This window comes from Xyrauchen texanus, chromosome 42, assembly GCF_025860055.1.
Source record: "Xyrauchen texanus isolate HMW12.3.18 chromosome 42, RBS_HiC_50CHRs, whole genome shotgun sequence".
In the NCBI taxonomy this organism is placed as follows: Eukaryota; Metazoa; Chordata; class Actinopteri; order Cypriniformes; family Catostomidae; genus Xyrauchen; species Xyrauchen texanus.
The window spans coordinates 17,499,737-17,523,407 of record NC_068317.1 but is presented as its reverse complement, the minus strand read 5'-3'; the positions used below and the strand labels follow the sequence as shown (position 1 = coordinate 17,523,407).

At 39.6% G+C, this 23,671-nt stretch overlaps 1 protein-coding gene across 1 annotated transcript in view; it reads left to right on the top strand.

Annotated features, from left to right (window-relative positions):
* Positions 1 to 23,671, top strand: part of LOC127634994 (methionine synthase reductase-like) — a 40,042-nt gene that overhangs the window by 3,478 nt on the left and 12,893 nt on the right. The window contains exons 7-12 of the mRNA XM_052114797.1: positions 199 to 352; positions 2,607 to 2,695; positions 2,888 to 3,068; positions 5,826 to 5,868; positions 6,346 to 6,532; positions 13,718 to 13,836. Of these exons, the coding sequence (XP_051970757.1) occupies positions 199 to 352; positions 2,607 to 2,695; positions 2,888 to 3,068; positions 5,826 to 5,868; positions 6,346 to 6,532; positions 13,718 to 13,836 (773 nt within the window). The remainder of the gene's footprint in view (positions 1 to 198; positions 353 to 2,606; positions 2,696 to 2,887; positions 3,069 to 5,825; positions 5,869 to 6,345; positions 6,533 to 13,717; positions 13,837 to 23,671) is intronic.

The following is a 23,671-nucleotide window of genomic DNA, read 5'->3' as shown; positions in this document are numbered from 1 at the left end:
ACTGAAGTGATGCAGAACTGTAAACTTCCAAAAAATCAATCAACTTTTTTTAAGCATTTTGTATCTGCCAAATCTGTTTAAAATATTTTTATTTGTTCCAACAACAAAAAAAAAACATAAAACCAAAAATACTTTGTTGTGTCCTTGGTGTTTAGGAGTTGTGTGAATTTATAGTGAATAGTAAATTTGTCTCTCTAGGATCAGGACATGGCTTATAAGCCTGGGGACTCCTTTGATGTTCTCTGCCCAAACAGAGAAAATGAAGTTGAGGAGCTACTTGTGAGACTAGGGCTGCAAATGCAAAAGAATAATGCTGTTCTGCTCCACCTACTAAAAACCACCAATAAGAAAGGTATGAAAATCACTAACAACACAGTGAATGACATTAGGAACTTAACTTGCTTCTTGAAGGAATATTTCATCTAAAATGAAAATTCTCTTTCTTTTACTTTTTTCTTCTGCTGAACACAGATTAAGATTTTTTTGAAGAATATTTCTGCTCTGTAGCTCCTTACAATGCAAGTGAATGGTGACCGGAAATTTGAAGAGTCAAAAAGTACATAAAGGCAGCATAAAAGTAATCATTAAGACTCCAGTGGTTTAATCAATGTCTTCTGAAATTATCTAATATGTTTTAGGTGAGAACAGACCAAAATATAACTCCTTTGCCACTTTAAATCTTGACATCAACAGTCTCCTTGGCGATCATGATTTCAAGCTTGATTACAATACCTAGCACCATCTAGCTCTCTAAGCATGCCTCAAAGACTAGGAAGTGTAATCGAGCCTTGAAATATTGAGTGACTCTAGGCAAAATACACTCACCTAAAGGATTATTAGGAACACCTGTTACATTTTTCATTAATGCAATTATCTAATCAACCAATCACATGGCAGTTGCTTCAATGCATTTAGAGGTGTGGTCCTGGTCAAGACAATCTCCTGAACTCCAAACTGAATGTCAGAATGGGAAAGAAAGGTGATTTAAGGAATTTTGAGCGTGGCATGGTTGTTGGTGCCAGACGGGCCGGTCTGAGTATTTCACAATCTGCTCAGTTACTGGGATTTTCACGCACAACCATTTCTAGGGTTTACAAAGAATGGTGTGAAAAGGGAAAAACATCCAGTATCCAGTCCTGTGGGCGAAAATGCCTTGTTGATGCTAGAGGTCAGAGGAGAATGGGCTGACTGATTCAAGCTGATAGAAGAGCAACTTTGCCTGAAATAACCACTCGTTACAACCGAGGTATGCAGCAAAGCATTTGTGAAGCCACAACACGCACAACCGTGAGGCGGATGGGCTACAACAGCAGAAGACCCCACCGGGTACCACTCATCTCCACTACAAATAGGAAAAAGAGGCTACAATTTGCAAGAGCTCACCAAAATTGGACAGTTGAAGACTGGAAAAATGTTGCCTGGTCTGATGAGTCTCGATTTCTGTTGAGACATTCAGATGGTAGAGTCAGAATTTGGCATAAACAGAATGAGAACATGGATCCATCATGCCTTGTTACCACTGTGCAGGCTGGTGGTGGTGGTGGTGTAATGGTGTGGGGGATGTTTTCTTGGCACACTTTAGGCCCCTTAGTGCCAATTGGGCATCGTTTAAATGCCACGGCCTACCTGAGCATTGTTTCTGACCATGTCCATCCCTTTATGGCCACCATGTACCCATCCTCTGATGGCTACTTCCAGCAGGATAATGCACCATGTCACAAAGCTTGAATCATTTCAAATTGGTTTCTTGAACATGACAATGAGTTCACTGTACTAAAATGGCCCCCACAGTCAACAGATCTCAACCCAATAGAGCATCTTTGGGATGTGGTGGAACGGGAGCGTTGTGCCCTGGATGTGCATCCCACAAATCTACATCAACTGCAAGATGCTATCCTATCAATATGGGCCAACATTTCTAAAGAATGCTTTCAGCACCTTGTTGAATCAATGCCATGTAGAATTAAGGCAGTTCTTAAGGCGAAAGGGGGTCAAACACAGTATTAGTATGGTGTTCCTAATAATCCTTTAGGTGAGTGTATGTACAGTGGAAAAGTAGTAACATTTTGTTCTGTTCTCACCCAAAACTGCTTGGATTGCTTCTGAAGACATGGATTTAAACACTGGAGTTGTATGGATTAATTTATGCTGCCTTTGTTCATTTTGGTGCTTCAAAGTTCTGATCACCATTCACTTGCATTGTATGGACCTACAGAGCTGAGATATTCTTCTAAAAATCTTTATTTGTGTCCTGCAGAAGAAAGAAAGTTGTACACATCTGGGATGGCATGAAGGTGAGTAAATTATGATACAATTTTTTTTTTTTTGGTGAACTATCCCTTTAAAGTTTCACCAAGTACATTTTCCACTGTATAAAGTTTGACCCCTAAGTAAATTATGACATATCAGTGGCCTAGAAAAGGCTAGACAGGTGTCAGAATAAAGACCATTATAATATCAGCCAGCAAAACGTAAAAATATATAGTGTTCAAATTATGTTAGAAAATATTTAAATGTTTCCTGCGCTTAAATCAAGATTAAGAGAGAGCAAAATAAAATGTTGCAGCAAAAAAAAAAAAAAAAATGTGTGTTCTTTTTCTTTGCAGCAGCAAAGGTTCCACTCCACATCCCACAGAACACTTCTTTGGAGTTTATTCTCACATGGTGTTTGGAGATAAGGAGTGTTCCAAAAAAGGTAATTCTGTGTTATTAACTTTATTTCATTTGATAGTTGCTGTTCCATTGATGTTAGTGCTGAAAATACCAAACCTTTGATTTAGCACTAGCGTTTATACGCAACAAAGCCTTTGATGTGCAGGTTGGGATGAATTATTTTGCTGTAGTTACATATTTCTGGACCAGGTATGCTGTTGTCTTGTGCTTGCAGGCGTTTGTGCGTGCTTTAGCAGACTGCACTCTGAAAAGTTCAGAGAAAAGAAGACTTCTAGAGCTGTGTAGCAAAGAAGGCTCAGCAGACTACAACCGCTTTGTTAGAGAAACCAACGTGTGTGTGCTGGATCTCCTCCGGGCCTTCCCTTCCTGCCTACCTCCTCTTAGCCTCCTCTTTGGTCAGTAAACACATTTGATTTGCTTTGAATTTACATGAATTCATGTTTTGTTAACTTCATTAAGTGCATATCCACATACGCAATTGGTACCGCATAAGTGGCCCCAAAAATATTTTTACAATTAAAGCTGAAGTGTGAAATATCTGCTCCACTGAACAGAACTGCAAAAATAAACATTGTTTTCAAACAGCTTTCGAATACACCCTCTATACCTTGAATTGGTTGATCAAACAGATAGTCCCAATCCCAACACGTGCCATTGGTCGAATCAATATAGGTGTGTCTGGCTGGACGTGTAGCTCAAAACAAACAGAATAATTTGAAAAGCATCACAGAAACATTGTGTTCACAGTTTTCGAGAAAATAAACCTGTGAATGACTTTCTTGTAGTTGTCTCTGCATAGTCAGCGGGAAACGAGAACGACACTGAAAAGTTACACACTTCAGCTTTAAGCCACACTAAAAAATATGGGAATATCTTTGCATTAGGTATCAAAGTTTCAGAGCAAATATAATTTAACTTAAAGAATGTTAGCACAAGTACATATTTCAGGCCAAACGTTACACAAAAAGAAGTTTGTTTAGTTCTAAATTATACTGCAATAAATATATTATTTATGTAGACAATAAGTATTTGGACACTTGCCGGTTGTCAAATGTAAGTGGTGCATGGAACATGTCCACGATTAAAGTGATGATGAACTGCACCTGTGGTTACTCTGCCAGGACACCTGTGTGAACTTAGAGGAATAGTTCGCCCCAAAATAAAAATTCACTCATCATTTACTCAAACTTATTCCATTTCAGATGTGTATGACTTTCTTTCATCTGCAGAACTCAAATTAAGATTTTTAGAAGAATTTTTTAGCTCTTTTGGCCCATACAATGCAAGTAAATGGGTGCCAACTTTTTGAAGCTCCAAACATCGCATAAAGGCAGCATAAAAGCAATCCATAAGACTCCAGTGTTTTAATCCATGTTTTCAGAAGTGACATGATAGGAGTGGGTGAGAAACAGATCAATATTTAATTTTTTTTTTTACTATAAATTCTCCTCCCTGCTCAGTCAGTCTTCTCTATAACATTCACTTTCACATTCTTCTTGTTTATTTCTCCATGCATATCGCCCCCTACTGGGCAAGGAGAAACATTTCTACTTAAAAAGGTCTTAAATATTGACCTGTTTCTCACCCACACCTTTCATATTGCATCTGAAGACATGGATTAAAACACTGGAGTCTACTTTTATGCTTCCTTTATGTGCTTTTTGGAGCCTCACACTTTTGGCACCCATTCACTTGCATTGTATGGACCTACAGAGCTGAAATATTAGTCTAAAAATCTGATTTTGTGTTCTGCAGAAGAAAGTCAGAGGGTGAGTAAATGATGAGAGAATTTTCATTTTTGGGTGAACTATCCCTTTAATCAGAACTGTCTTGATATGCTCACTGAAACTGACAGGTTGGTTAAAATTGCAAAAAATGCTAGAAAAGTGAAGTTAGTATTTCTTACAAATACTTCAGTATGTGTTAGAAATTTAGAAAAGTTTTCAGTGCTGGCACCACTAGGTGGCAGTAAAATAATATCAAATCACAGGTTCGAAGATATCCTATTTACTGTATATAATTTTTTTCTAGAAGAATTTATTGTGTTGATTTCTGGTCTTACTGTAAGCGTCAGCTGTGAAACGGAATACAGTTGTCCATGAAGTTTTCCTAAGGTTTAAAAAATGCTGTCTGTCTGATTTCTAGGAATAGATGGTATAGCTGAAATTTTAAATGTATACAATGCCTTAGATATTGCTAATTACAAGGTAATCACAATCCAGTGACCCTCACTAATTTATGTTGACCCTCACTAATTGTTACATTGAATGCATTTACATGTGAAGTTTTCATAAATGCACATCTTACTGCTCTTTGGAAAATTGAGGATTAACATTTTGATCTTCCATGGCACAAATTGTCAGAGATGTGCTGCTTCAGCAGACGTTGATGGCACTATCTATTTTATTCATAAAATCACTCTGCACTGGTGTGTTCTTTTTGTTTCAAAAACTTTCTAACAAAGACTTTACAGACATAGAAGAGCAAGGTTTTTCCACCAAAACACCATGTGCCATTTTAATGCATTTGTTTGCACTGACAAAAGAGTTTAATTGCAACAGCTGCTCACGATGTTGATTGTCTGATTGTTATTAATTGGTCAAATTGAGCACCTTCAGCGTCCACATATGGTGTGCTTGAAATGAACATTTTCAAATTGATTCATCATTTCAGAGGATTGGAGCAAATTGCATGTCAGTTCTTGACTGATGAAGGTGAAGCATTAACACTTTATTTGTGCTGAGAGACACGTGCCTCTGTGCTGTTATAGGAATAAGTCACTCATAAATGAAAAATCATTTAAAAGTCATTTACTCAGCCCCATGTTGTTTCAAACTGCATGGCTTTTTTCCCCATTGAACAATCTTGTGCACTAATGGTATAAGGCCTCTTACATTCTTACATCACAAGTTGGCATTACGTTTTGTGATCATATTCATTTTACTTGGTTTTAACATCAAGGCTGTCCTACAAAGGTAGCTGACATGCAGCATTGTGTTTCTCCTTTTCTAAAAATTGTCCTTCACTTGCTCTATAGATAAACCCAATAGTCTAATGTAACATGCTTTAAAAGAGAATCTCAAGACACCATTGGAGAGCCTCAAGGTCACAAAGCCATCTTCCTCTCTGATCTGTTCTCTACTTTATTACAGAACAATTACCAAAGCTTCAGCCCAGAGCCTATTCTGCTGCCAGGTAAGGGACCTTGTTTGAAACACCTGTGCTTTATATTTGGATATAGAAATTAAAGCAGAGGCATATTCAGGTTTTAGGTCATTATTTCTGTCGCAATCCTCCTTTGATGTTGCAAGGTATGTTATAGAACGAGATTAATTTGTTGTGCTGCTCAGCATGGCTTGTTGAATCTCCATTTGTTGAGATCAAAGTCAAACAGTGAATGCAGAGCATGTGCCTTTCAGAAATGCATGCCGCTTTAATTTGTTTCTGCCTGTCTACTTTGGCTATTAAGTGGTCTAGGGTCTAATGTCTTATGTTCATTTACACAGAAACATTAGGGGCTGCAAATACTAAATGTCTGGTCAGCAGGGGTCCCCAGGGGCTTGATACCAGCAGGCCCTTAAGCGAAAGATAATGAGATTCATAGTCTTGCTCATGATCTGTGTTGGGGCAGTATTGTTAGCACTTAGTCTCTTATTTTGTCTTGTTCCTTAGCTCCAGCCTTCAGTACCCTGGGAAAGTTCATTTCGTGTTCAATGTTGTGGAGTTCCCTGCTTGTCCGGAGCATCCAGCGAGGATGGGGTTGTGCACAGGCTGGCTGGCTGATCATGTCTCCACAATCTTGCTGCCCCTTGGGACGAGACCAGCTTCAGAGGGTCTTGGCACATTAGCCCAGCCGAAGGTTAGCACTGTAGGCATTGCACATTAGCAAGCCTGTTCACCTTAAAATTCGCTTTTCACAGTCCTTGGAGGATTGGATTGTTTGAGTGAGGCATAAAGATTTGCTGGAATAAACTCTGGAGAAAGTGTACTAATCCTTACAGTAGAATAGAAGACAACTTTTAGCTTTGGGTTTAGATTGTATCTACAAAAATATATGAAACTGGGATGGTTATAACTATATTTTATATCAGGGATGTCAATAGAGCTTCATGGATAGGGGGGGCTAAGCCTCTTTTAGGGCGGTCTGGGCATACTCCCCCAAAATGTCTTTTCATCATGTATTTTTTGAGTAACAACGGGTGTAAAAGTCAGAAGAATACACACCAAATGTACTTGTGTTAATATGCAATTACAGATTTACAACACATGAATATTACACTTATCCAAAGCATTAAAGTATTGCTAATATTTGCCTTTACAAAACGTTCTGGGCAAATGCAATTTATTTTTACGCTTGTAACTTCATTTACGCTTTTAAAAATCTTACTCTGTGCATGCAAATCATTTAGGGACTATTTTAACAGGAGTGAGCTTTCGAGAAGTGTTACAAGACTGATCGTCATGAAATCTTATTTACATGATGCTAGTGTAATCTAATGAAGTCTTGTAGAATTATAAAATTTATTCAACCAACACAATAAGCTCTGCTCATTTTTAAACATCATTATATTTTTAAGCTGTATAATTAAGTGTGATCGAGCCAAACTGAGTGGTCAAACCATCCTGTCGTGCAAAAATGTCCAGGCTAATCGCCCTCCCCCTCACACTTAATAATATAGCTTAAAAATATAGTCAGAAAAAAGTAATTTTGCACAGCATTGAATAGCAATATCTCTTTGTTCAAACACCAGCCAAAACTGGTGTTTTGAATATTTTCCTCACAAAAAGGATGCATTTTGAATATGTTAACTCACCATTTTCACAAACAGCCAAGGTACATCACCCCATGTTCCCTTACGACTCGGTACACTCAACATTGCGTAGTAACGGGGATTTATATGGGGAGTGCCTTCTTGCACAACCTAGTTGAAATCTCTACAATAATGCCAATATTCTAATATTGGCTATGGTATTTGAGCCCCACCTGTTTTGGTGCGAAACTGTCTGCTTTAAAAACAGGTGCACAAACACCATTTCCTCAGAATTACTTTCTTCAAGACAGCGATCATCTCTTGTCTAGAAACATTCTACCTTCACCGTCGATATACACAACTCAGCAGCGGAATCTTTGTGGGAAGACTTTCTGCTCCGCTGCAGTGCTCCGGTGAACATTACACTGCCTCGCAGCGCTTCAGCAGGGTTTGTGTATCCTTACAAAGCAATTATATATTGCGTGATATAAATATATATTTATATATCTAAAATGTCACTTATGTGTTCGCGTCTTTTTTAAAGATGTCGTTCCGTAAGTGTTCATTGTGTGAGAGACACATCCCACCGGCAGATCAGCATGAGAGCTGCGTTTACTGTCTGAGCCGCGCCCAGGCAGAGTCCGCTTCTCATGGAGACAGACTGTCCTCACTGTGAGGACATGAGTCTGAAGACGCTTCGCTCTCGAATCGCCCTCGTTCTGAGGGACGATGCAGCCTCACACGCCCTGCCATCTGCCTCTTCTGTGATACCCGAGGATTCACATGAGGAGGCACAGTGGGGCCGCGAGATTGAGCAGGATGACTTTTTGGTCCTTGTGGCAGCACACACCCCGCGAGCCCCTCAATCTCTACGAATGCTTTCCGATACGCTATATTCGAGACGAGCACCGACCTTCTGAAAGAGCAGACGGCCTCGTCTCATGTAGCTGTTCTGATGCTGGGGATGAGAATGACGAGGTCATATCTCTCGCCGCATCAGGCGAATGGTCAGTGGATTATTCTGCCGCCTCTCTCCCCAGCAAGGGAGAGGAACGTGCATGTGCCACTAACAGGGAGATGCTCCGCCTCCTTACAAAAGAAGAGCTTCATCATGAGTGGTCTCCCCCAGTGTAACCTGAACAGTCTCACCTCGATGAATGGTTCCTGCAGTCCGTATGCTGTCAAACGGCAGCATCCCACAAATCTGCCCCATTGTTCTGAAGTTCACGACAAACTATCTAAGTCCTGGCGCGCACCCTTCTCAGCGTGCTTGTGCAGTGACGCAATCCTCTTTAATGTGGATCACAGGGAAGAAAACGGTTATGCCCAATTACCCCCTGTGGAGGAGGCTGTAGCGGCACTCTTCTGCCCAGCGAATAACAGGCTGTGGAACTCGCACCCCATACATCTTTCCAAAAAGTGTCGCAATGGTGGGAAAAGCTTACTCGGTGGCAGGAAAAGCTGGATCAGTACTCCACGCAAAGGCGTTGCTCCAGGTATTTCAACCCAAGCTCCTCAAGCAAATGGACGAGCATGGCTTAGATCCAGAGACATTCAAAGAGCTCCCCACTGCTACAGACTTTGCACTGCATGCCACGAAAGTCACTGTGCAGGCCATCTGCAAGTCCATGTGCAACCTGGCAGCTCTGGATCTACATATATGGCAGACCCTCACAAAAATTATCGAAAAGGAAAAAGCCACTGTTGAATGCTCCATTGTCTCCAGCTGACCTCTTTGGCAGCTCTGTGAATAAGTTTGCTAAGCGTTAGGTCACGTAAAGCAGTCATTCAAAATGATTACTCAGAAACAGATCTTATCACATGTACACCCACACACCCGTCCTTTCATATCCAAATTGAGAGTGGTGGTGGTGTAGTGGTCCAAACACATAACTGGTAATCTGGTAATCAGAAGGATGTTGGTTCGAGCCCCACAGCCACCACCATTGTGTCCTTGAGCAAGGCACTTAACTCCAGGTTGCTCCGGGGGGATTGTCCCTGTAATAAGTGCACTGTAAGTCGCTTTGGATAAAAGCGTCTGCCAAATGCATAAATGTAATGCATAAATGTAAATTGTACAACATCACAGGATGTTTTTGAGATTTGTGTTCGATGGAACAACGTATCAATTCAAAGTCCTGCCCTTTGGACTGTCCCTGGCTCCTCGCACATTCACTGTGCATCGATGTGTTTCTCACCCCTCTGAGATAGAGCGGCATACGCATCTTGAACTACCTCGATGATTGGCTGTTACTGGCGCAATCAGAGGCTTTGTTATGCCAGCACACAGACTTACTGCTTCAGCCATTCTACACTGTCTGTCTCTGTTCAAACTGGGGAGAACACTTCCACTGAAGCTGTTTCAGAAAGCATTGGGATTTATGGTGGCAGCATCCACTGTCATTACATTAGGTCTCTTGCACATGATACCTCTTCAGTGCTGGCTGACCTGCTTGGTGCCATGGGCGCATGCACATCACTATATCCCGCCACTCTATAGCTGCTTTAGCACCATGGACAGCTCCTGCATTTTACCAGTGAGTTGTCACGCTGGGGCAAGTTGTCATGCATCGCCTAGAGCTATCGGCTGTATTTCTAGCCTTAGAGGCTTTTCAGTCAGAAATAGCAAACTGTCATGTCCTGGTTCGCTCAGACAACATGACAGTTGTGGCATATATAAACCATCAAGGTGAAATTCAGGAGACTTCATCCTCAAACTGTATTGAGGATTTGGGAGCTATTCGGCAAAGTAGAAATCGATCTATTTGCCTTAGTGGAGAATGCCCACTGTCCCCTTTGGTACTAGTAAGTCCCAAGTTGGCCTCCTATGGAGTGAGAATCGTGCCAAAATGGCCCAACCAGCCATGGTTTCCGGGTGCTGTACAGCTCGCCATGGGAAATACCGCTGAGGAGGGATCTGCTCTCTCAGGCGCAAGGCACAATCTGGCATGCCCAGCCCCAGCTATGGAACCTGCATGTGTGGCCCTTGAATTAGGTGCACTGCACGCACCAGAACTGATGTGTTCAGTCCTGAACACCATTTTACCGGCCAGAGCACCGTCCATGAGATGCCTCTATGTGCTAAAATGGAAGGTGTTCACTGATTGGTGTCTCTTACATGGTAAGGACCCAGTAAACTGTCCCATCCATGAAATCTGAATATTTCTTCAAGAGTGATTAGATGCAGGACTCACCCGTCAACACTCAGTGTATGTGGCAGCTATATCTGCGTTTCATGCATGTGAAGCCAGCGCCTCTATAGGCAAGCATGATTTAATCATAAAGTTCCTTAAGGGAGCAATGCGATTAAACCTACCTCGGCCAGCTACAGTCCCGACATAACTTTAGCCCTAAAAGCTCTTCTAGTCTTTAGACTGTTGATTTGCACATGCTCTCCATGAAGACCACACTACTGCTGGCTCTGACCTCAGTTAAACGGGTAGACAATTCATGTCTGGAGTTTGGCCCTGATCTTTCAAGAGCCATAGTCAAACCAAGGAAAGGCTATGTACCCAAGGTCCTAACCACGCCCTTCTAAGCGCAGGTGGTTCACCGTCAGGCCTTCTACCCGCCATTTAATTCGGATGAGGAACATTAATATGGAGGATGCACAAAAGGAATATCTGTCTCCAAGAAAAGGCTCTCTCACTGGATTATCGATGCAATTGCCCTGGCTTTTGAGTCGCAGGATAAGACTTGCCCAATTGGTGTTAAAGCTAGAGGCATGGCCTCCTCATGGGCATGGACAAATGGTATGTCCTTACAAGACATGCTTTGCAGCAGGATGGTCCTCTCAAAACATATTTTCAAGGTTTTACAACCTAGGTGGTAACGTCTCTTTCTTAACAAGTCCTCTGTTAGAGCACTTGCTGTTCATTGGACAAATATATACACTTATGCCCTTCCTTTTAAGTATGGTCTCTCCATTATTTACACAACCGCCTGCATTCAGGCCATTATAATTTACCATAAAGTCACAAGCACTTTCATTATAAATAAACTACTTCCCGACTGGGTTCATTAGGAGTTAATTCATACTATATGACTATAGTTCATATATTCTTTATCAGTGCTCCCCTCCTGACCAACACGAGGATCACTCACTGCGGCATACTCATGTCGGTCGCCGTCCCACAAGACTGCAGAGCCATGTTTCCTCTCTGGGAAATTACGTTGAGCAGTGTGGCGTGATGGGATTCTGTTCCCCATATGGGTTACTACGCAATATCGAGTGTACCGAGTCGTATGGGAACGCCTCTGTTACATACGTAACCTCGGTTCCCTGAGACGAAGGGAACGAGACATTGCAAACGCTAGACGCACTACAAGACTTAGAGTTCTTGAGGCACGAGCGATGCGCTCTTTGTTCTCAGTCAGAAATTCTGAAGAAATCGTGTCTGTGCACGGACAGTTTTGTGCCAGGTTTCAACTAGGTCATGTACGAAGGCACTAGTGAGTTACTACGCATGTCTCGTTCCCTTCGTCTCAGGTAACCGAGGTGACGTATGTAACAGAGGCTTTTTTTTTTCCTTCGTTAATTAATCCTTATAAAAAGTTGAGGGCAATAGATCACTTTAATACAAGTGTCTTTCAATACAAGACAGAGATAATTTCTGAATTTACCCATTACACGTGCTGTCGCGTGCATTTGTTTACATTTGGCGACACTCAGCTGAATATGGGTATTGCTGTTAACTCTTTAGACCTGCCCTTCCTTTTAAGGCATGCTCTCAGTGTAATGGTATATAAAAGGGCAATTTTATTTTATTTGTTTTAGCCTATTACCGTAATTTCCGGACTATAAGCCGCAACTTTTTTCCCACGCTTTGAACGGCTTATACAATGACGCGGCTAATATATGGATTTTTCCCGCTTTCAAATTTTATAAAAAAAAAAAAAAACATTCTGTGACGTGCTCAGTTTTTTGGCGGCGTGAAGCTTTCATTAGACCAATGAAATTGCCGAACGGGTTAAGGTCAAAACAACTTTTTTTGTTTACTGTTTAGAATAAATCGAGCACGCTCAAACTTCCCATCATTCTGATTACGGTAGTAATTTTGTCACCCTCACCATGGCAAAGACAAGGAGAAACGCATATGATGCTGCTTTCAAGTTGAAGGCGATTGATCTGGCTGTTGGGAGCTCGGTCTTAATGAGTCGATGATAAGACGTTGGAAACAGCAGCGTGAGGCTGACTCAGTGCAAAAAGACAACTAAATCTGAGGCTATTCAACTCCGACACCGAAGGAGATGACTTCAGTGGTTTCATGTGCACAAGAGGAGGAAGATAGTGACCAATAACTTTCTTTGTAGGCTACTGTTTACTGCAAATGTTTTATTCCAAGCCGTGTGTGGCAGCGGGGGCGTGGTCAAGCGGTGTTAGACATAATTTAGCTCAGGTGTAAGCGCCCTTACCGCTTTTCTCTCCCGGACGGGCGCTTGACTACGCCCCCGCTGCCACACCGTGTTTCGTTAAAGCCTATTTATTTTTGTTACAAGCCGTGTTTCGTTAAAGCCTGAGTAAAGTTAATTTGTTTCAATGTACCGGTAGGCACCTGCGGCTTATAGACAGGTGCGGCTTATTTATGTTCAAAATAGTATTTTATTTAAAAATCAGTGTGTGCGGCTTATATTCAGGTGCGCTCAATAGTCTGGAAATTACGGTACTTGTAGTCTGCTTATATATAATTATTTAATTTAGTTTTTGTGTGATTTTATTTGATTATTATTATTTGTTTTCCTGTGAGCTGTAATTAGACTAGACTACAAATATAGGATTATTCTGTGCAATATCTGCTATTTCGTATCAACTGTTCATGATGTCCATCAACAGTGCAGTGTCACATTAATTCAGTGTGTGCTGCGCTGCACAAATCTCAAGTCTCAATGCCTAATCTCCCACTGCAGTGCAGCTCACACAGTGCTTCTACTTCTGATGTAAATGCATTTTTTTGTTAACATAGATGCCGAAAATAATACGCACTGCTTCTGTCCTGGTTCAGCTTGCGTGTACTGTCACTAGCGTGTGCAGCAGCCTCCCCCAGGTCCTAGTGCCTGCCTGTTAAGAAGTTTAAGATGCGAGGGAACAGTTGACGAAAAAAATAAACCACAGAGAAAATATATTGACTGATATTTTGATTTATTTAGGTGGGCTAATGAATATTTTATGGGTGCTAAAGCCGCCCTAAAATAGGCCTAGCGACATCCCTGTTTAAATGTCATGTGTTTGGAAATACCAAATGTAGAATTCCCAACACCAGCTATAACTGATTGGATTTAAATGTCTTGTCCAGGTATATGTGAGGCCTCGTCCCAGTAGTACCTTCCGATTGCCTACTGACCCCTCTGTTCCCATTATGATGGTGGGACCTGGGACAGGCGTGGCCCCCTTTATTGGCTTCCTACAGCAAAGGTACATTCAGAAGTTATTGAATAATATTTGTGCTGGTATTTTGGTGTTGTGTATATGGTAAGTTGACATGAAAGTTCAGTAACAGTAGTGTCCTGCAGTGTGATATGCTATACGTCATCTATTTTAAACATTATCATAATTCTCATAAAATTTTTATGCATGCAGTTTTTTTTTTTTTTTTTTTTACCATTTTGATTGAGAGTTTACAGTACATGGAATATTTCTGCTTTGTATTTTGTGGCATGATGCTGATTACCACAATTTTTTTTTTTTTTTTTTGACTCATCCCTCATCCCCAGCAAAAATCGTTATAACAGTGAGGCACTTACAATGAAAATGAATGGGAGACAGTCCATAAACCGTAAAATACACATTGTTTTGCAAGTAAAGCCACAAGATTATACATGTAAACATGATTTTGGTGTGATAAAATCACATACTAACCTTATCTGTGTAGTTACATCCAATATTACAAATTCATTGACATGGCAATGAAACCCTGTAATCCAGGTATTGGATATAACTTTTACACAGTTAAGGTTAGTAAGGGATATTATTACACTGAAATCTTGGTAACATGTTTCTTTGGTGATACCTTTGAAATGGGTATTTTAATAAATAAATCTTGTTCATTCTATAATTTGTTAACTGTCCATATCTGTATGTTCTTATACAAATTATTATTATTAATCTGAGTAAACACAAAATACATGTTTTTAAATTATCTTTTTATTTATTGAAGCAAAAAAGTTATCGAATACCAACTGGGCCTGGGTGAAAAAGTGTTTTAAAAACAGCAAAGGACCTTGTGAAGATGCTGGAGGAAACAGGTAGACAAGTATCTATATCCACAGTAAAACGAGTCCTATATCGACATAACCTGAAAGGTTACTCAGCAAATAAGAATCCACTGCTCCAAAACCACCATAAAAAAGTTAGACTACAGTTTACAAGTGCACATTGGGACAAAGATCTTAATTTTTGGAGAAATGTCCTCTTGTCTGATGAAACAAATATAACTGTTGGGCAATAATGACCACTGATACTGTATGTTTGGAGGAAAAAGGATGAGGCTTGCAAGAACACCATCCTAACCATGAAGCATGGGGGTGGCAGCATCATGCTGTGGGGGTGCTTTACTGCAGGAGGGACGGGTGCACAAAATAGATGGCATAATGATGAAGGAAAATTATGTGGATATATTGAAGCAAAATTTCAAGACATCAGCCAGGAAGTGAAATCTCGGTCGCAAATGGGTCTTCCAAATGGACAATGACCCCAAGCATACCTCCAATGTTGTGGCAAAATGGCTTAAGGACAACAAAGTCAAGGTATTGAAGTGGCCATCACAAAGCCCTGACCTCAATCAGATGTGGGCAGAACTGATTAAGCGTATTCTAGCAAGCCCGTCTCAGTTGCACCAGTTCTGTCTGGAGGAATGGGCCAAAATTCCAGAAACTTATTGGAAGAAGCTTGTGGAAGGCTACCCAAAACGTTTGACCCAAGTTAAACAATTTAAAGGCAATGCTACCAAATACTAACAAAGTGTATGCAAACATCTGACCCACTGGGAATGTGATGAAAGAAAGAAAAGCTGAAAAAAATTATTCTTTATTTCACATTTTTAAAATATAGTGATCCTAACTGACGTAAGACAGGGAATGTTTTCTATGATTGAATGTCAGGAATTGTGAAAACTGAGTTTAAATGCATTTGGGTGTATGTAATCTTCAACTGTAGGTGTTAAATAAAAAATAAATATATATATATATATACTTGAAAACTGTAATTAGTGTTTACTCAGATTGCCTTTGTTTTATGTTATATCTCATTTGAAGATCTAAAACAATTTTGTATGAAAAATGCACAAAAACAGAAGAAATCAGAAAAGGGAAAAATTCTTTTTAACAGAACGGTAACATGCAATCTAAATGATATACATGACTTTATAGTTATCAGATAGACTTACTATATTTTTTCTTTTACTTGCACCAGTATTTCCATGCCTCTGTTTTTTTACATAATGGCCAATCATCTTGGGAAAACATGTTCTCACCTGCTGTTTGCATCAATAATTGTGTACAAAATTTTTGTTCATGTTGGCAGCAGTTTAAATTTGCATTGCTGCACCTCTTAACATAATCAATAGAATCATACCTTCAATCAGATACAAATACAGCTGTACATACAAAAAATTTTTATTATTTGCACAACTTCACACTCAAAAGAGCAGTAAGTCTCTACCATCCATCTTTTATGCCTGTGCATCTTGATCACAATAAAAACGGTTTTAAAAAGAGGGAGGAAGTTTATTGATTCTTGTGTGTAAAAGTAGCATAAAAGCACCCCTAGGGTGATGAGGATAAATCCGAAGGAAGAAGGGAAAGTGTAAATGTGCTATTGACCTGTTCCTTTCCACGTTATCTGTAAAGCCTAATACTGTTTCAGAAGATCCTTGTGTTAAAATGAAGAAATGCATAAATTGCGGAGCTGGTTGTAATGTTGACTTGTGGAGGCCTGTCATCTCGGAGCTTATGATTTATACTTTCTGCAAGGGACCTATGAAGGGTGACACTCTGTGACTACATATGAATGAATCTGTCTGCCCTGGTGCATGGTATGTCAGTAATGTAATGCTTGGTGTACGTTTGTACAGAAATAGTTTGTGAGTGACACAAGGGCCACAGGTAATCACAGGGGGCAGTGCCTGAGCCAGTGTGGTTGATGAATGTCTCAGGGATGTCTGGGGGCCAGTGAGAGTGTGTGACCTTTGGGATGAGACATTAATGATGAATGACAAAAGTTGTCCTTGACTGTTCACACAGGCTACATTGCCTTCCAAACAGTCAAGGTCGTAGCAGTCCTTCAACATTCAGCCAATGATGTTTGGTTTTGCACCAAGCCATTGATCAATAACAGGTCTGCTAGATTTGTTTGTTTTTTCAAATGCATTTGTTCATTCCTCAAATTGAGGAAGTATATTACCCCCAGCCCCAGTCTCACATTCAGTTTAAATGGTTAGTTCACCCAAAAAAAGAAAATTCAGTAATTGTTTACTCACCCCTTTGTTATTATAACCCCATATGACTTTCTTTATTTTTCTCAACCAAAGGGAGAAATTGTGAGAAAAATGTTGTGCTCTGGGATCTCATACAATGGCAGTTTGTGGTGACCACACCTTCAAAAGCATGCAAAATATAATTCAGAAATCAAATAAATTATTCCATGAGACTCATTATTATTATAAATGCATATGTTAAGGTTTGGTGATAAACAAACCGAAATCGAATGTATTATTTCGTGAAACTGTTGACTGACATTTGCTCAACTCTGCGTGTTCATGAGACTGCATGAGAGCAGATGGGGCGTTCAAGTGAAAACTAGTTTTGTTGATCTAAAAACAGGTTCACCACAATGACAGAAACAACAGAACCCAACACAGCTGCACACAAACTAGAGAACAGAATTGACTAAATATTTTGAGTTTGTAGTCACAGAATAGATTAATTTCAATTCCCAGCCTCATTTGTTTGAAACGGAGTACTCAATCAAACCAAGAAATAGAGGAGGCGGGAATGTCTTTTCTCCATTTCTGAATGGGTGATCATTTGTGGGAGACATCCAACTGAAGAGAGCGATACCTCAGCGAAAACATTCAGATGTGATGGTCTTGGCCAAAACCAAGTAGTTTTTAATGGATAGTGAGATGCTGACTTCAATATACTGTTATGAAAGTTTTTGGACTGGTGCTAGTTCGCAGCGGGCGGGGATGCAGGTTGCAAATCATGTGATGCTGAACCAAGTGTTCGACAGAATGTATCATCGCTCGGCTGGTGCAAGGACCAAAACACTTGCCTTTTATCATGTGCTGTTTGCCATCAGGATAGGACACATTGGGACTGTAGCTGCATTCAGCCTTCTCTGTTTATCTCTCTCAGTTTGATTGTGAACTCCATTTCAAATAAATAAGGCTGGGCATAGAAATGCATCTATACTCAGACTATACAAACTCATCTCATCAGACATATTTAGTAAGTTCTGTTCTCTGGTTTGTGTGCAGCTGTGCTGTGTTCTGTTGTTATATCACTGTGGTTGACCTTTTTAGTTGGTTGTTTTTAGATAAACAAAATGAATTTTCGCTTGAAATCCCATCTCTCGAAAGATATTGCACTCGTGCAGTCTCATGAACGCGCAGAGGAGAGCAACGGTCGGTCAAGTTTCACTAAATAATATATTAGATTTTGGTTTGTTTCTCACCAAATCTTATCGTATGGTTTCGAAACAATCATGAGTCTCATGGAATAATTTATTAAACTTCTGAATTATACTTTTGTGTGCTTTTGAAGCTTAAAGAGATGATCACCATAAACTGCCATTGTATGACATTACTGAGCACAAAAATATTTCAAGGGATAGTTTCCTTTAAGGGATAGCTTTCTCAAAACTGAAAATTCTGTCATAATTTAGCCAGCCTTATGTTGTTCCAAACCTGTATGACTTGCTTTCTTCAATGGAGCACCAAAGGAGATGTTAGGCAGCTTCAATAGCCATTCACTTTTATTGCAATTTTAATTTTTTCTTCCATTCAATGAAAGTAAATGGTGACTGTGGTGGTTATTCTGTATAACATCTCCCTTTGCATTCCCTTAAAGGGATAGTTCACCCAAAAATGAAAATTCACTCATCGTTTAATCACCCTTATGCCATCTCAAATGTGTATGACTTTCTTTCTTCTGCAGAACACAAAGATTTTTGAAAGAATATTTCAGCTCTGTTGGTCCTCACAATGCAAGTGAATGGTAACCAGAACTTTGAAGTCCCAAAAGGCAGTATAAAAGTAATCTATAAGACTCCAGTGTTTAAATCCATATCTTCTGTAGTGACATGATAGGTGTGGGTGAGAAACAGATCAATATTTAAAGGGATAGGTCACATAAAAATGAAAATTCTTTCAACATTTACTCGCCCTCATGCCATGCCAGATGTGTATGTATGTCTTTTTTCAGCAGAACGCAAACAAAGATTTTGGAAGTATATCTCAGCTCTGTAGGTCCATACAGTGCAAGTGTAGGGTGATCAGACCATTTTGTAGTTCCAAAAATCACATAAAGGAAATATAGAAGTAATCCATATGACTCCAGATGTTAAAACCAAGAAGTTTATATCGACTTGTGTTTTTGACACAGTACGGCTTGTTATTTTGTCGACTTTTGCTCTGCAAACAAAAATAGTTTTAAACTAAGCTAAATCGGGATCTGCATTTAGCAACACACAGACTGACCACCTGTTTGTATAGTGTTGTAATACTAAATATCAGCACTTTTGGACCGCCACCTGTCCAATTAGAATAGTAGACCGGAACAAAATGTTGTATAATGCATGTCAAACCAAAATCAAAGTTTTTCAGAAACCATAGGAAAAAGTTTATCACAGTTATGATGCAAGTCTGAGTTCAGTTCAATTTAACACCAGCTCACCTTTAAGACATTGATATGACAGCAGTTTACACATTTACACTCAGGTTCAAAAGCATTCCCTCGGAAAACAAACATCCATGACTGTGTAAGAAAGGGACAGATTAGTCATTTGTGCCAATGTGCCAATGTGCTCCGTTGCATTGTCCTTTCAAATTGAAAGAAGTTTGTCTCTGAGCGTTTGGATAGAAGCTTAAGTTGAGATTCTCCTAAATACTGCCACCTCAGATGCCAAGGCTTCAATTAAAGAAAACTATCACCATTTTGTCAGCAGTAGACTGTTTGTGGCACAAAGCTCAGCATTTCCTCTTTATGAGTGAACAGTGTGGGATGCTTTGATTTCCTCATCTGAAAATCAATGGCAGCAGGCAGACAGCCGGAAATGCATTGTATGTTGAAGAAAGTGGGAGACTGAGGAAGAATTTCACAAAAGGTCAATACAACTGTTTGGAGGTTGCAAATGAGCTTTAGGCAGAAAGGACCAAACAAAACAATGAGACTGTTCAAAACGAAAGAAAATTCCTTGTTCAGTAGAAGTTAAGCTGAGTCAACAGCATTTGTGGCATAATGTTGAATATCACAAAAAATATTTAGACACAAAAATCAAGGTTACAGTGATGCACTTACAGTACAATGGAATTGAATGGGGCCAATTTTTGAAAGGTTTAAAGGCAGAAATGTGAAGATAATCATTTTATAAAAAGGACTGTAAAAATCCTGTGTATTATTTGAGCTGTAAAATAGTTTAAATCATTGCTTTTATGATCTTTTTAGGGTTTTAGTGTTTATGGCGTAATGTCGTCATGGCAATTAATTTTTAAAATTCGAAATCATTTTACACAGAAAAGGATTGGAAGTGATTTTATCTCACTCAAATCATGTTAAGCATGTTTATGTCTTGTGGCTGTACTTTTAAAACAATTATAAATGCCTCACAGTAACCCACATTTTTTAAATAAACTTTTGTGGTAACCAACAATACAAATTCTGTTGATTGTGCTTAACTTGTATTGGACTTGGGATATTCCTTTTAAGGACACTATTTTAAATGATCCAGTATTTTTGTTAGCATAAAGTGTTTTAAATGTTTTAATTATTATTAGTAATTCTTGTATTCACTAATGTGATCACTAATCACTAATACTGTTGCTCATACTTGTGGTTAGAACTTCAACAAACCGCTAACCCTAAGGTGCTAATCTGCTTTGAACATGAATTATACCTCAAATTGTGCCGCTTCTTGAAGAGATATCCACTACTACTTTTCTAAACTAAACAAAAACAGAAAAAAAATCCAACAGAATTTTATTGGAGGATGGATCCAAGCCATATCAGAATTTTAAACCCCTTTTATACCTGGTATTAAGATGCGTCTCGGGTGATCTGATCACATGTAGTCAGCTGAGACACTCTAGTCCACCTGGCATTACAGTGCTTCTCAAATGCATCTCCTGTGACCACTTGTGTTCAGATTTCGAGGTGAGGGTCTCTGATTCATGATGACATACATCAGTCACTATGTCAGTGTGATAATGCATGATAATAAACCGCAAATATTTTTATAAAAGACAAAGAAAGTGTGAATAAAACCGGCGCAATGTTTATCCCAGATTCAGCTGAAATGTAATCGAAGCACAAAAGCAACATTTTGAGCAACATTCTCTATTATGTTAGTGGAGTACCTGTGTCAGCTGAGCCTTGAGTGTGCGCTTCCATCTGTGTTTATATCAGACACACTTAAAAATATCTGTGACGTTCTCGTGCATGTGAATGTATCTGTTTTTATTTATTTTCCGAGCGGATGATTATTTCCTTTTTAAACCGCTCATAACCGGCAAAGTTTAAATTCCTGTTTTAGCGCAGCGGTTGATCAACAGGTGGGGGGGGGGGGGGTGCTTCACTGCTGCAGGGACGTATTCAGGACGGATTAGTGTTTATACCTGCATTGTGATGTGATCACATGCATTTTTGACCACATTTGTATGTGGTTTTGTGATCCGATCACAAAACGTTTAGACCCTGTTCAGACCTGTATTTAGCTCTTACCACATGTGACCCGTTCAAAACTTGTCTTAATACCAGGTGTAAATGGGGTCTTAGAGACTTCGAGATGGGCTATTTTGACTAGGACCAGTAAGCAACCACCCAGAAAAGCCAAGCAACCACATGGCGACACCTTAGAAACCACATGGCAGTGCCCTGGCAACCACCCACAACACCTTAGCATTGTTGATGTGATGTTTTCAAGAGCACCACTCACTTTTCTTGAAATAATTTAGAAATCTGGTTAAACATTATAAATGGGCTCGTTTTAGAATAAAATGCCTCATTGCATTTCCGTATCCCTTTCTCTGTTCTCTTTTGTGTGCTGTCTACAGTTTAAAAATAGTTATTTTGAGTGACTACAGTAAAACTTTGAGGCCAACATATGTCCCTTACCATCACAATGCAGACTATATTCTCAAAGGAAAGTGAAAAGGAGGCAGATTACATAAGACTACTTGTTTGTTAGTGAACATTTAGGGTAGTCCACAGGCACTTTTATTGTACATCTGAAAAGTTACCAGCTGTAGCCCCTGTTCCACCCAACTGCAGGCTGTAATTTTTTAGGGATGGGGATCCATCATCATCCCTGTCGCAGCACATTTGATTTGTATTCAGGATGGGAGCTGGTCTTCATGGTGTAGTAAAATGGAATCCAGGTTTTTCATATTGGTACTGGTCCCCCTGGGGCAGCATAAAGCCCCACTAAAGCTAGTTTATTGAAGCCCATTTCCAGATTGGATATTGAACTCCCAGATGCTAATGGCTCTTCTGTGGATACTGTTTGTTAAAATGCTAAAGTCAGTCGAGCCCAGCTTTGTATAGTTGGGTGTGACCAAAAGAATCATCCAAAACATTTAGCCTGTCTTGCATTAAAAAACAAAAGTGGGAAAAACAGACTGTGTTTGGTTATGTTTATTGTTTAAAGGTTTAAAGTATTTCGTTCAAATTACATTTTTAAAATAAAAAAATAACAACTGTTTCAAACAGGTTTCCCAGAACATCTGTTGGTTTAACAAAAAGATAGTCCCACCTCAGAGTCATGCCATTTTTTTGAGCCAATGTACCTGGGCTGGTTGGGATGCTCAAACAAACAAAGCAATGTTTTAATAGCGCTAAAGAGCCACAGTATTTACCTTTTGGGGAAATCAACCTAAGAATGGCTTACTTCTAGTTGTCTCTGCATATTAAGCTCATCAATATAATGCATAAGGTTTACCTATTAATAAATTACTGCAACTGTTTGTGTGAAACTCGAGTATTTCAGAAAATCCAGAGAGTTACTGGATTTATTTGCAGCTAATTAGGCATCAATTTGTGAACTCATGTCCCACAATTTATAAAACAATCATATATCAGGGGTATAAAATGATGCATGATTTATTTCATTAACATAATTTGTAAACAATCCATTAGTATTCTTTTGCCTGGCTTTTTTTAATACACCACTAAATAAAACAGATAGCCATTAAAATCAACATGACTCAAGTTTTTTAATTTGTGTGAGGGTAACCGGTGCTTAGACTTGCAACGAAAGAGAACAGATTGTAGATGTTTGAAGAGAAGCCTCATCCACACTGTGGCTCATTAGTATTCTAATCGCAGTTAAACAGAGCAATTTGTATGTTCAGCATATGGGAAGAGCTTAGTGTGTGTGAAACTCTGCTCACTGAGTGAGTGATATCAACATGTCGGAGGGTGTCTCACCCTGAAAGTCTTTCGAGGACTTTTTCTACTTCTATTAATGGCTCTGAAAGTTTCAGGCTGTGCATTCTATTTCCGAACACTTCTTTAGGTAGCTGAGAGGGCTAAAGAAATAGTTGCAGTGAGTGGATTTGCTTTGGTCTGTGAAATGTGTCTCTAAGAGATCCTTTATTCTATTATCATGTTGGAGTAGAGATGTGGTCGAGTAGACAGTGTGCTGTTTTTTGTTTTTTTTTTGGAGGGCCTGCAGACTGTTTTGATTGTGTTTGTCCAGAAACCTATTATCTTATCCCTTTGGAGAAGTCAGTCAACCCATAACAGGTGCAGTGTGCAGATAGCGCAAAGTACCTTTTATACCACCTCAGTGGAGGGATCTCTGGGATCACTGCCAGACCTTTTGGAGGACTTGCTCTTAAAAAACCTATCCAGATAGATCTCAAGGCCTTCTGTCTGCCAAGGGTGATTTAGTGGCTTAGTGGTGTAATAGAAGTTAAAGAGTGTAATTAAATGCCTCATGCAAATGTATGACTTCATCATCTTGACACAAAAAATGAGTCCTATATACAGTATATGATTATTGAGTTAAAAATGAACAATTACGGAGTCAGCTTTGA